The 14,618-nt window shown below is 45.2% G+C and overlaps 1 protein-coding gene across 2 annotated transcripts in view; it reads left to right on the top strand.

Moving 5' to 3' along the window:
* Positions 1–12,594, top strand: part of LOC133114406 (1-phosphatidylinositol 4,5-bisphosphate phosphodiesterase delta-3-A-like) — a 42,913-nt gene extending 30,319 nt beyond the window's left edge. For both annotated transcript variants that reach the window (XM_061223749.1, XM_061223748.1), the window contains exons 8-15: positions 2,012–2,164; positions 3,230–3,379; positions 5,362–5,518; positions 6,083–6,199; positions 7,089–7,267; positions 8,230–8,365; positions 9,126–9,275; positions 10,327–12,594. In XM_061223749.1, the coding sequence (XP_061079733.1) occupies positions 2,012–2,164; positions 3,230–3,379; positions 5,362–5,518; positions 6,083–6,199; positions 7,089–7,267; positions 8,230–8,365; positions 9,126–9,275; positions 10,327–10,451 (1,167 nt within the window). In that variant the 3' untranslated portion in view covers positions 10,452–12,594. The remainder of the gene's footprint in view (positions 1–2,011; positions 2,165–3,229; positions 3,380–5,361; positions 5,519–6,082; positions 6,200–7,088; positions 7,268–8,229; positions 8,366–9,125; positions 9,276–10,326) is intronic.
* The last annotated feature ends 2,024 nt before the right edge of the window (positions 12,595–14,618 follow it).

The following is a 14,618-nucleotide window of genomic DNA, read 5'->3' as shown; positions in this document are numbered from 1 at the left end:
GCATTTGTAGGAGAACCTGTTCAGTACAGATAGCTTTAGAACATCTGATGGCTAAAACTGACAGCTGACAGTTGATGGCTGTTGTTGTTACAAAAAAACAGAAATAATCTGAAGTATTTTCTTCTTAAGAGAAGAATGTCATATGGCATTCAAGTGTAACTACCGTAAAATCCCAAGAGTGCCATATGACACTCTCAACCTTATACCCTTTCAACATATGAAAATTACTGCTCTACTATTGTTTTTATTTCCCATTAAAACCCTACGGAATTCTCAGCTTTCTCAACCAAATAGTTGGAGCCGCATCATATTGGGCTTGGGACTGAAAGGGTTAAATCTAATTTGTATTACTTTTTTGTTGAATAAGACAAACACATTGCCAAAGGGCACGAGTCATTCCAGTGGCATAAGAGAATTTCACTTTTCACACAAACAATAACTTGAGCTAATATTTTCTGCTTGACAGAAAAAAGACAAAACATCATTGCAAAACACTTTTTTGCAGTGGAGATTCAGCATCTCGAGAGATTTTCCCAAGCCATTCCCAACTTGTTATGGATAATATAGTTTAAGTTGTTAACCTCCATTTTGCGGTTGGCTGTGTAATCTCAGTCACATTTCCATTTCTTTTCTAATGGAAACTCACCTCAGTCTATCTTAACTGGGTTTAAGGCTTGACTCTTCACGGCAGTAGGAGGTGCCTTATCTGCCTGTGCTGCTACAGGCTGGGCTCCAGATGGCTCTACGCTGTTTAGTTTATATCCGTCACACGCATCCTCGCGACAGAGCGACCCATACTGCCAGCAGCTGCTCCGCTTCAGTCCGCAGGCCGCCAGCTGAGCAACACAGCCGCGGCATGACCCTCCTTCCCCAGCCTGACGCTGCAGGGAGCTGCACGCTGCCCCCTGGGACTGCCAGCCACAGTAGCCAATCCCACGATTAGCACTGTATTCCAGAGTATGATGCTGCCAGCCACAGTAGCCAATCCCACGATTAGCATTGTATTCCAGAGTATGATGCTGCCAGCCACAGTAGCCAATCCCACGATTAGCATTGTATTCCAGAGTATGATGCTGCCAGCCACGGTAGCCAATCCCACGATTAGCACTGTATTCCAGAGTAAGGAACCGCCAGCCACAGTAGCCAATCCCACAATTCTGATTATTTTCCAGAGTATGGGGCCTAAGCAAGAAACTGTAGTGCTTTTAGCCCGACCTGACCTGACCGCGTCATTATGACTGCTTTAGTTCCAGGCTCATTTACTGTGGTATAGGCTGACAGTGGGGCTGCTCTGTCCCTGTATCCTTCTTGGTCCTCTTTCTTTGGTCATTATGCATTGCAGTGCATTTTACCATCATGACCTTCAGGGCCACTAATAAGTGGTAAACCACTACAGTTATGTCAGTGTGTAGAAATGAACCAGGACCGGGTAGTGGAATGCACTCATGAGGGAAAGGTGAGGGGTCAACCTACAGGCCAGCGGAGGAGGTGCATCCCCCCCATAGCTGGGTTCCTCCAAGATTTCTTCCCATCAGGGAGTTTGTTCTTGGCACTTGTGTCAATCAGCCAGCCAATTAAACTGTATTGTTAGAGCGCTATATTTTTGTTGACATTACGTTCTGTTGGAATACAATGTTCAAGGGCTTGTGTATTGATTTGTACTGGTGATAAGGCCAGGGTCCAGGGTGTATTTCTGCCTCTCACCCAGTGCATGCTGGAAGAGGCTCCAGCACCCCCCACAACCCTGACCAGGAATAACTGGGTATAGATAATAGATGGATGGATGGATAAGGCCAGTGTCACTGTAGCTACTTCTTTGTCATGCATTACACTGGTTCTTCTGACAGGTTGTATGGGAAAATAACGAACACCATCTCAACCAATCATAGTCAAGTATCGATTCAAGCAGTGATACAAATTAATGTCCAGAGCAGGTATGTGGTTAGAAAGTTCTAAGCTGAACTGATGTGTAACAATCACTACTATTCAAAGCATCATCTTTTCTCCCCAGGCCTCTCCTTACCCTGTGATCCTGTCTCTGGAGAACCACTGCTCCGTGGAGCAGCAGGCTGTGATGGCCCGAGACCTGCGCTCCATCCTGGGGAACAGTCTCCTAACCAAGCCCCTGAGCAGCCAGCCCCTGGAGAACCTGCCCTCCCCAGAGGTGGGCCTCTCTCTCTCTCTCTCTCTCTCTCTCTACCCATCTCTCTCTCTCTCTCTCTCTCTCTACCCATCTCTCTCTCTCTCTCTACCTGTATCTATCTCTACCTCTGTCTCTCTCTCTCTCTCTCTCTCTCTCTCTCTCTCTCTCTGTCTCTCTCCCCCCCCCCCCTCTAGTCTCTGTTCTCTCTCTCTCCCACCTCATGGTCTTCATCTCTTGCTTTCTCTTTGTTCGATTGTTCTCTTCTCAATTCAATCAAAATTCTTTAAAAAATGACATATTTCAAAAGGCACATTGCCGTTACACATTGTTAATTGTTAACACTGCGCTTTGGAAATTAGCATTTTGATACTCAAAACAATAACAGCAGCAGCATAAATATGTAACAGTAATATAACATTGATTAACTATTAAATATGAAATTCATTATTTTGTTGGTAAAATAGAGTGACTCATTGTTGTTAGATGTTTACTCACTGTCCCCTACTGTTTCTTCAGCCACTGTTCACCTCTGTGAGACCAGCATTGGGGAACACTGATCATATCTGTGGCTAACCCAGCATTGTGTATTCATTTCATTAGCTTATTAGCCCATTGTAATAGCTACTGTCGCTGGCAGCAGAGACCTGCACACACTACAGACCTGTGAATGGAGCTGGTCACCCCTGCTCTCCTGTGAAAGGAGTGTTCGACCGGGGGCGCGCGATAAGGGCCGGTGTGTCTGGAATTCCATACCAACATCGGCTCCAAGTGATTTAATTAGCCCAAATCGTTTGTATGCTCGGGTATTTTTTAACGAGGTCATGAGCCAGACTCCACATGCATGTTTGGTGAAAACGCTTCACTGTGGTCCCATTATAAAAGTGACCCGGCAAACAATGAAGCGGGAGTAATTGGTCGGAACAAAAACCAGCATGAGCACCTTGCAGTGGAGCTGTATACTCCTGGCATTAGACATAACGATGCACATGTTTTACACAGGAGATACACACAAGAGTTTTTACTCCTCATATGCAACAAAGTTTGTAATGAGATGTGCTTAGCGGGTTTGCCTGTCCGTTACCATAGGAACTGAAGGGGCGGATCCTGGTGAAGGGGAAGAAGGAGGTTGCCAGGCTGGGGAAGATGGACAGCTGCTCGTTTTCCTCCTCCAGCTCCGAGGACGAATCAGGGGGAGGGGGCGGGAGCAAGGCCAAGGGGAAGAAAGATACTGGAAAGGTGAGACTGTCTGTCCAGATACTGGTGTGTGTGTGTGTGTGTGTGTGTGTGTGTGTGTGTGTGTGTGTGTGTGTGTGTGCGTTTGTGGTCTGGTGTGTGTGCGCGCGTGTGTGTGTCTCTGTGTATGTAGTGTCATTTTCAATTTTGGTCTTTATTAACACTGTATTGACTTGGTTATTTCCCTTATTCATCATTACCTTGTCTTTTGATATGTCTCTTGTCATTATCCAGCCTGCCATGTAACAGCCATCAGTGAACATCCTGTGAAAAATAGGAGTATGAATCCCTGCCTTAGGAATTCACACAAAACATTTCATAATCTAACATACACTGGCTGATTTATGCCAACGAGCACATTGAAATTAATTCTGAATGACAGCTAAGGTAAAACATGGAACCCATGGTGTGATATATTGGTTGTGTTTATATATTGCGTTTCTCACACTCAAAGCGCTTTTCAGTGATGTGGTGGTGGGGATATGATTTGCAGCTGAACTAAACGTCCGTTGGAGATTTGACTTTGGTGCCACTGTGTGGATAAAGAGTGTAAATGTAAGGTCTGGTGCCCAGTGGAGCCACACTCGCCTTTTTCATTCATTCTATTTGTGCCCTTCAGGCAAAGCTTATAATTGAGGTATTTTCTGGGAGATGATTTCTCATTTTTATTCCTCGATTTGGCAGACAGCCCTTTTCATATAAGATACTCATACTGCTATATGGATTACAGAGTTAAATGAATCATAGTGTGCCTGATTTACTAAGACCATTAGCATACGGAAAACATTTTAGCACACACAAAAACTGATAACAAAAACAATGATTGGTCATGGTCATGTTATTGGTTTTGGCTGTGCTAAAAGGTTTTGCACATGCTAAGGTTATGGTAAATAAGGCCAAGCGTCTCCAGTCATTATTTTATCACGTTTTCGAGTAATGAGCAGGGGTTGGCGTACACAAATACACATGAACTGCAAAAACATTAAATTGCACTGCAATTTGTCATTTGCACTGTCATAACAGTGCAAATGCCTACCTATTTTTAGGTATGCATTTCATAAAATGCAGTTAATACGTACTTGTGCACTTTCCTGCATAAGTGTATACTTTATTATTACTTGCATTGTGTTTCCTAAAATGGTGTTATAGATAATCTTTTGTCATCAGATTAATCGACAAGGCCCAAGTCCTTATCTTTGTTGTATTCTTAGCACTTGAAATTGTACGTCCCCCTATGGTCTTTCAGCGCACTTGTCCCTGATGATGGGTATGCACTTTGCACTTTGTTCTGCCAAATGCCTGTAATGTAATGTGTACCACTTATGTCAACCCGAGTAATGAGTATGGTTTGAGCGTCTCAGAAACTGCTGATCTCCTGGGATTTTCACACACAACAGTGTCTAGAGTTTGCAGAGAATGGTGCGAAAAACAAAAAAAACATTCAGGGAGCAGCAGTCCTGCGGGCATAAACATGTTGTTAATGAGAGAGGTCAGAGGAGAATGGCCAGACTGGTTGAAACTGACAGGAAGGTGACAGTAACGCAAATAACCAGGCATTACAACAGTGGTATGCAGAAGAGCATCTCTGAACACACCAACGCATCAAACCTCTAAGTGGATACTGTAAGCTACAGCAGCAGAAGACTTAATCTAAGTCTAAAAAATAGATGATATCTTGAGAGATTTTTCCCAACCAATTTACAACTTGATGGAAAATATAGTTTAAATTGTTAACCTCCATTTTGCGGCTGGCTGTGTAATCTCAGTAACATTTCCATTTCTTTTCTATCTTAACTGGGTTTAAGGCTTGACTCTCCACACCAGTAGGAGGTCCCGTATCTGCCTGTGATGCTATAGGCTGGGTTCTAGATGGCTCTACGCTGTATAGTTCATATCCGTCACACGCGTCCTCGCGGCAGTGCGACGCATAAACTAAATAAAGTAATAAACTAATAAAGCCTCACTGAGTGTGTGTGTGTGTGCAGCCGGCCCCGTCGTCGAAGCTGAGCCCAGAGCTGTCGGCCCTGGTGGTGTACTGCAGCAGCGTGTCCTTCCAGGGCTTCAAGCACGCCTCTAAGAGGCCCCCCAGCGACATGTCCTCCTTCTCCGAGAGCCACGCCCTGCGACACATCAAGGACCAAGGCAAGGGCCCCCGCGGAGCTCATATGTACCCGTATAAGGCCGTTCGACAATGTTGAGTGTTGATGCAGCTGTGCGTGTGTCAGAACTGGGTCAAATACATAATTGTTTTGGATTCAAATATTTGTCTATGCTTTACTGAGCTCGACTGGTGTGTTGGAACCGATTAAATACTCTCAAAAAGTGCAAACCCTGTTTTTTGGTCTCATTCTGGTTGGCTCAATTGCACCAGGCTAGATCAAATTACCGTGGAAAAGTATTTGAATCCAAAACAATTCTGTTGTTTGACCCAGGCCTGGTGTTTGTGTGTGTGAGCATATGTATGTGTATAGGTGTGTGACGTTACTTGTAGGCATTTAGCCGATGTTCATCCTCAGACTGACATGAACAGCTTACATTTTTGCATATAATCCATATGCAGATGGATCATTTCCTTAAGCAACCTAAATACAAGTTGAAATGTCTCATTCCTGGGATCCCAGAACCTCAGAGTTATGAACCCAGTTCCCTGACCATTGTACCGCTCTGCCCCCTCACACCCTTCCTGTTTGCCCCCTCCTCCCACAGGAAACCTGTTTGTCCAGCATAACAGCAAATACCTGAGCCGAATCTACCCCTCCGGCCAGCGCCTGCAGTCCTCCAACTACGACCCCCAGGAGATGTGGAACTGTGGATGCCAGATGGGTCAGTAGTGCTGGTTGGGGCAGGGCTGGGTTGGGGTTGTGCAGGGCTGGGCTGGGTCTGGGCTGGGGCTGGGTTGGGTCTGGGTGGGACAGAGTCAGCCATAGCATGCTTCTGTGAGCCATCGGCCGGTGACCCCTGCCTGTAGGTGTCTGCAGATCTGAAATGTGTATTTGAATGTACGGTATGCATTTTACATTCCACCTGTGGCTTATACCTCTGTCTCCTGAAAAGCAACCTGCTCCTCCTTCATTTTGATTGTAGTGTATGGATACATGCTCAAGTAGCTCTCATGGCAGCAGCATTTCAGAAATGTACAGGCCAGTCTATGAGATTGATATGTGCAGCATGTTCTCCTCTGCTTACAGTGTGTCCATCTGCGCTTCTGAGAAATGCCATTTCTTGTCAGACCATTTGTGAACATTTTTATTGATTTTGTTTGCACTGTTTGATCCCTCATTGCATTTCTGTTACCATTCACTCTGTCTATTGCTATTATTTCCGTTACTTTCATAATATCTTGACTATTACACTGAGCCAGCCAGCTAAGGATGGGCTGCCCCTCTATAGCCAGGTTCCTTGTGAGCCTTCTTCCCATTGGGGACTTTTTCTCACCACAATTTCAGTGTCTTTATTCCCACTGGGGGTGTTGTTTTTTTACTTTAGTCGTTGCTTTTTGGTGGATCAGGCCTGATTTTTGCTGAATTTTCCTTTCAGTTTCTTATATAAAGCATCTTTGTGTTTTTATGAAAAGCACTCCACAAATACATTTGAGTTGAATTGAACGTGTTTCTGGGTGAGGGTGTTCACCGTGACTCCGTCCCCTCCAGTGGCTCATTTAGTTGAACGTGGTTCCGGTGGATGGTGTTCACTATAAGTCTGTCCCCTCCAGTGGCCCTGAACTTCCAGACCCCGGGGGAGCAGATGGACCTGAACGAGGGTCTCTTCCTCCAGAACGGTCGCTGCGGTTACGTCCTGAAGCCCAGCTTCCTGCGGGAGCCCGACTCCAACTTCAACCCCGAGAACACGGGCGGTGGCCCGGGACACGTCCCCACCACGCTGTCCATCCGGGTGAGGGGCATTGTGGGAAACCGCAGCACCTCCATCACCAGGGCATGATGTCACTCTTCCTATGAACAAGGACTAATTATTTTCTGACACTAAATATCATTATACCAGAGACTGTGGATTTGGGTATGTCATAAGCACACAGAGGTCGAAAGTCCAGGGGTCAGAAAGCAGAAGTCCTGCCTGGTGTTTCTTCAACCCATGACCTCAGCCAGCTGATGTCACTACTTAGTTCTACCTCCTGACTGCTAATCAGCAAATCCAGGAGATTGGAACAAAATACTGGGGAGGACTTTTACTTTCCAAACCTGGATTTTCCACATCTGTAAATCCATACACACAGAAAGAGCATTTATACTCTTTGACAGCTTATAGCAGAAGAGAACATTCTGCTATAAAGCAGTTCCCCCAGAGATATTTAGGATTTGAAAATATGTATTTCATCTCATGCCTGCTCAGCACACACATCCCAGCGGTGGTTTCGTTCCAAGTCATTTCAAAAAGGTTTCCAGTTTCTGCTATCCAAAAGTGCTAGTTTTATGGGCATTATCAAGGTGAGATAAAGGGCAGTAATGTGTGCTTGTGTTTATATATTTATATTTTTCTCTCTTCCCCCTGCTCCCCCTCTCTCTCTCCATCTATGTCACTTGTTGGGTTCCTCACACTTGTTGGATTACTCACACTCGCTGGGTTCCTCACACTCGTTGGGTTCCTCACTCGTTGGGTTCCTCACACTCGCTGGGTTCCTCACACTCGCTGGGTTCCTCACACTTGTTGGGTTCCTCACACTTGTTGGGTTCCTCACACTTGTTGGGTTCCTCACACTTGCTGGGTTCCTCACACTTGCTGGGTTCCTCACACTCGTTGGGTTTCTCACACTCGTTGGGTTCCTCACACTTGCTGGGTTCCTCACACTTGCTGGGTTACTCACACTCCTCTGGTTCCTCTCTTTGCCTCCTGCTCAGGTGCTCTCTGCGCAGCAGCTGCCCAAGCTCAACACGGACAAGCCCAACTCCATCGTGGACCCGCAGGTGTGGGTGGAGGTCCACGGGGTAGCAATCGACACCTCCCGAGAAAAAACGCATCGCGTCAACAACAACGGTACGCAGCCGTTACAGACCCATCAATGGTCATACTGGAGTCCCTGTAATGACCCAGGAGGGCCTCAGGACCTAGAAGTAGGATCTCAGTCTTGTCCCCATTTAGCTCTACTGTAGGACATTTTGATTCATCCAACTTTTGATTTCGGGGGGGAAGAAGGTTGTGATAGTGTGGTGGGGACATAGATTTGAGTGTTGTTGGCATAGGAATGAAAGTTTAAACCAAAACTATGAAGAATCTGACCAAGAGGAAGCATATAAATGGTGAACTGCAAGGGGCTGAGGACAGAGCTGTGTGGGACTGGGGCCGGGACAGATTTCCAATTACCCAGATAAACTGCTCCCTGTGTCAAATGCCGCAGATAAGTTTAATAATATTCAAATGGGTTTTCCAAGCATCAGAAGCAGACAGAATTTATCATTTATCACTTTGACCAAGGCAGTTTCGGTACCATGTTTAGCTCTAAAACCTATCCCAGCAACCAGAAATCCTGCCTTTCATTCACCCCCCACTAAACCCATGTCTTCAATAAGTCCACACCCTCAGCAACCCCCACCCCCTTCGATAATTCCTCCCCTCCCAACCTTCAAGAACCAGAAATCTTAATTAACCCTATCCCCTCAATGGTAAATGAGTCTATAATGAGTCAATAAGTCTACCTCTGTAATACCTCCACCGCCATTGATAATTCCACCTACTCAATAACAGCCGCGACCTTCAATAACCCCACTCTTTAATAACCGTACCTCTCTGTGTTCAGGCTTTAACCCCATGTGGGACTGCACCCTGACCTTCCAGCTGCAGATACCTGAGCTGGCGCTGGTGCGCTTTGTGGTGGAGGACCACGACCACAAGGCCAAGAATGACTTTGTGGGACAGTTTACACTGCCCTTCACCAGCTTCCGTACAGGTAGCCTATACCTGTGTGTGTGTGTGTGTGTGTGTGTGTGTGTGTGTACCTGTGTGTGTGTCTGTCTGTGTGTGTGTCTGTGTGTCTGTCTGTGTGTGTGTGCGCACCTGTGTGTATGTGTGTGTGTGCGCACCTGTGTGTCTGTCTGTCTGTCTGTCTGTCTGTCTGTACACGCGTGTGTGCCTGTCTGTCTGTCTGTCTGTCTGTCTGTCTGTCTGTCTGTCTGTCTGTCTGTGTGTGTGTGTATACACGAGTGTGTGTGTGCTTGTGTGTGTGTGTGTGTGTTACACACCTTACAGCACAATATAAACTAACAGGGCTGTGTGTGTGACACAAGTAGCAGTAGGTGTGTGTGTGTTGGCAATGTGATATTGGCGTATGTAAATGTGTGCGTAGGTACACGTATGAGTGTATTTGTATGTGTGTGCGTGTGCATGAGTCAATGGGTCTTTTACATGACCATACAACCTCATACAACTCCTTTGCATACTTCCACTTTGGTAACACAGAATACAGCTATGCTGTTTGCCAGGGTGTCAGACAGACCTTCTGAATGGTCAACCTCGGACCCAGGTCACACTTAATAATAATATTAATAATAATAATAATAGTCATTTATGTAGCCGACACTTTTATCCAAAGCGACTTGCTGATTAGACAAAGCAGGGGACAATCCCCCCAGGAGAAATGCAGGGTTAAGGGCCTTATTCAAGGGCCCAACAGTGGGGGAACCACCAATGTTCCAGGTCCCAGTCATGTACCTCAGCCACTAGTGTCCCAGTCATGTACCTTAGCCACTAGGGTCCCAGTCATGTACCTCAGCCACTAGTGTCCCAGTCATGTACCTTAGCCACTAGGGTCCCAGTTATGTACCTCAGCCTCTAGTGTCCCAGTCATGTACCTTAGCCACTAGGGTCCCAGTCATGTACCTCAGCCACTAGGGCCCCAGTCATGTACCTTAGCCACTGGAGTCCCAGTCATGTACCTTAGCCACTGGGCTCCAGGCTGCCCCCACTCAGACTGTGAGTAATGTAGTAAGTCTCCCCTACAGGGTACCGCCACGTGCATCTGCTGAAGGCGGACGGCTCCAGCCTGTCTCCCGCCACGCTCTTCATCCACGTCACCGTGTCGCGCCGGGGCGTCCCCATCAGGAGCGTGTCCAAACGCATGGTGTGACCCCTCCCCCCGCCACTCACAGCCCCGGACCCGCCCCCGCCGAGGAGAGAGCCTGCCCAGCACAGAGGGATTCAATGTGTGGGAGGGGGGGTGGAGTCAGACAGCTTTCGGGGAGGGGCGGTCTGTTTCTTCCGCTTTTCCTCTCAGCTCCCGTCAAAATAAAAGTCTGGGCGACTGCGCTTCACCCTACCGGAGACAGGAAGTGCTCGCTACGCCGGGTCACCGTGGAGACCGGAGCTGATTGGCGCAGGGCTGGGTTCAGAGATGATCAGGGTGCTGAGGTTTGCCGTGTTCTAAAAGCCAGCGCCTCGGTGTGCATGTCCTTATCCCTGAAGACAGGACGGTCTACGCCTAATTGAAGTTTTATCACCTTTTTAATGTCTTTTTAACCGAGGTTCGACATTTCCAAAAGTGGTAGGAACAGGGGAAAAGCCAGAGACGGTATTATAAGGGATATTGAGCCCAGAGGATATGTACATAAATGATGTAGATGTATCATTTACGGGAGGTAATTACTTCCTGGAGGGAACATCTGTGTTGTTCCACGTAGACTTAATGAGAGTAGTAATTAAATATTGAAGGATAAGGCTGGATAAATTAATTGCGCCTTTTAAAGGAAAGCAGTGAAGATTAGAGGGCTGCTGCTCATCTGTGTGTATAAACTCTGTCACCGATGTTACGCAGGTAATTTCCTCTTCAAGCTAACCGTAATGATATACTAAAGCACCCTTCTGTCTTACATACAGGAAGTGATCTGTGACATTTGCCACAGTTGTGCATTAACCTATTGTCTCATTCTGTTGTTGCATGGATTTCCCAACATAAAGCCAAGGTTCTGGGATTGGCTCTATCCGTGTAGAAACACATGAAGTGTCTGCTTCCTACAGAGCGATCATGTCAATTTCACCAAGGCTGAAAATTTTACTGACTAGCCTTATCAAGAGTTGAGGAATAGATAATAAACATAAATAGGGTAACACTCATGTCCAGAGGGGGAGTCTCAAGCCATTTTTAAATTTTTTAAGCATTCATGTGGCTTATTTGCAATGCCAGTTTGGTATTTTATGTCATGGTCTATGAGTTCAACCCTCTTGATTATTCTTAATTTGTATAAATGAACAGGTCAGTGGCAGTGATGTCATGACCCTAACAAATGTGCTTACACTTTTATTAGTATGAAATATGTCTTATATAATACTTGCACTATTGTATTACTTTTACTATTACTGTTAACTGTGAAATGTCAAATGATCAATAACTGAACATTTTACACCTTGAGACCAGTCACAATAATATTATTTCAGATGAGAGCAAATGGCTTGAAGCACACATAACTGGAAAAAAAGCTTCCATTTAATTCAGAATACCCTCCATTTTGCTCATTTCAGAAACGAGTGTTAACTTTTTCGTAACTTTTAATTTTAGTTCTGTTCTGACACTGGCAGACACTGGCTTGCCAGCATACAAATTTTTCAGATAAAGAAAATTGAAGAATTCAACAGATGCAAATGGAAATGCAAATGGATGTCTGTGGAGGTTTCCATGCTGGGAAAAGTAAAGTATTTTACTGGCAATAGGTGATGTAAATGCATGCCGTTATGCTCATCTTTGATTGGTGCGTGTAGTTACTTACTGTACTTACTTATTCTCAGTAAGAGGCTATATTTGAAACCGCATACTACTCGTACTACATTTCAGGCTGATTTTCATTTAAATTTAGTATGAGTAGTGTGCTAAGTATGTGATTTTGGATGCAGCCAGAGTTTTAGAAGGTGAAGTTGAGCTGAAGGTTGCCTCAGTCAGGCTGTACACAGTGGGTTTTATTTCCTCACTACATAATCATGCATGTGGTTCATTGGAACAGGAAGAGTTTGTATCCTCATCTGGAGAGATGAATGCTGGGACAACTGTGGAAAGTGTTATATGCAACACAGGCCTCAACACAATGCAATATTCTGTTCTGATCACTTTGAGTGACTTTGAGGAAAACTGTGAGCAGATGATGCTTTAGGAATCTGCGATGCTGAAGTTCATGCAATGGTGTCGAATTATATCTAATGTCATAACAATGGCTGTGTCCTTTTCAAAGATATTTGCTAGGAATAGCATGTTAACATTTTTTTAAATAACATTTAAATCCAAAGCCTCCTTGCCTTTGTGAATACTTTGTGTGTGTGTGTGTGTGTGTGTGTGTGTGTGTGTGTGTGTGTGTGTGTGTGTGTGGTGTGTGTGGTGTGAGTGAGGGACCGACCGACCTGTGAATCACGTGCCACACATCCCTAGCAAAGCTAAAGCCAGATTAGCTACTGCAGGCCCGTACCGGCCAGTACTTCTGGTCCATCACTGCAGGTTTTAGTAGTGTTTTTGTCATTCCTTCTCAATGGGTGCATCCAAAGACTCAAAAATGTATCCTCCTTTCCTCCACTACCACCTCATCTCTGGTCCAGATGTATGGGGGGAGGAGATGAGTGGAGGATACATTTCTTTGAGAATTTGGATGTACCCATCGCCTCAAGCCCACAATTTTCTCCCTGTTAGTCCCTTTGACCCTGATCTAGCCAGTTACAGGGGTGCAGTTACGGGTGGGGTTATCACAAGTAGCTTCTTATCAGCAAAGGAGCATTAGCAGCCATCTTTCAAAGGGAGTTTGATTGTTGAGGAATAATTCAATTCAGAATGATTCAGGCCTACACAGACTCCAGTCTCGGCTCAGCTTTATTTCATGATCATGGAGAGCAGTACAAGAATGTGTTGCTCTCTAAAACTAGTTTTCTCCTATCTTTTTACCTAGGCAGACACAGAGAAGTAGAAAAGCACACACAGGACTCCTGCTATATCTTGAAGTTGAAATTGTACTTACCTCTAGGGTCTTTCAGCGAACTTATCCCTGGTTATGGGTATGCACTTTGTTGTACGTCGCTCTGGATAAGAGCGTCTGCCAAATGCCAATAATGTAATGTAATGTAATATCTTATTTAGTTGAAGAAGGGACCTTAGGGGGGTCCCATGAGAGCATTAAACCATTGTTGTTTAGACGAGGAGAAAGTTCACATTTTATAAATTCCTTTACATTGAGGGTACTCCCAAGTATCATAGAACTGCAGGGATTTAGAGAGACACTGGCACCTCCGAGGCCACTCCGAGACCAGCAGGCTTTAGGTGTGAACCCACACACGTTACTGGATGGACTTGACTGGCCAGACTGGGAATGCAACTAATGTTGCAGCAGATAGTCTGAACTGTGAGAGCGGAGAGCATCCCATGTGCATTGTGGGTATTTTCACATTACATTTGGGTGTTTAGTAGGTCACTTAACTAGAGTTATTTACAGACATTATTATGTTTCTAAATACAATCCATTCATCCACAGCTGGATATTTTTTACTCAATTCAGGTAAAGTATCTTGCGTTCAAGGGTTATCAGTCACTCCGGCTGGGAAACAAACCCATGGCACTACACTACCTACCTTGCTGAAGGAAATGAGAAAGCAGTGTGAGCAAAAACTGCAAGAGCGTGCAAATACAAGACAGCCTAAAACTCCACAACCGTGTTTTAAATGTCTTCTTACTGGCCTCCTTACTTTCTGCCCAATCTCAGACATTTATTCCTATCCAGTTGTCAAACAGCTCAAATAACCTAATGGAAACTGCTTACAATTTTAATATCAAGTAACTAATGTGTAGATTCACTGTGCTTTCAGAACAACTTCAATCCTTCTTGGAATGTTGTCATACAAGTTCTGGACTTTGTGTAGTGGAATAGCGGACCATTTCTAAGGAAAGCCGTCAGTTCTTTAAGAGAGGAAGGGGGTTGGAAACTATGCTCCGGAGCGTTCCCGAAAGCTTCAGTATTGTTTATATTCCTTGGTAGTTATAAGTCCATGCAGAGGAATCACTAGACACAATGGCTCCAATTAGAAGACTGCCCATACCATTACAGATCCACCAACATGTTTAACAGTTGACTGACATTATGGGTTGGTTGTGGGCTCCTTTGGTTTCATCCAAATTGAAATTCAACCGTACAGTATGCAAAGCTGTGTGCGTACCTTTTCTGCATTTGTCAAAACTTATTTGGGGTTATTAGGTTGTGAATCCAATGCTGATACATTACTGCCACCCACTGGATCAGAGAGTGGTGTGGCTAAGTGTGATAGTGGAGCTTTT

This window comes from Conger conger, chromosome 16 (genome assembly GCF_963514075.1).
Source record: "Conger conger chromosome 16, fConCon1.1, whole genome shotgun sequence".
Lineage (NCBI taxonomy): Eukaryota > Metazoa > Chordata > Actinopteri > Anguilliformes > Congridae > Conger > Conger conger.
The sequence above is the reverse complement of the archived record's forward strand: the minus strand, read 5'-3'. Positions and strand labels throughout refer to the sequence as shown.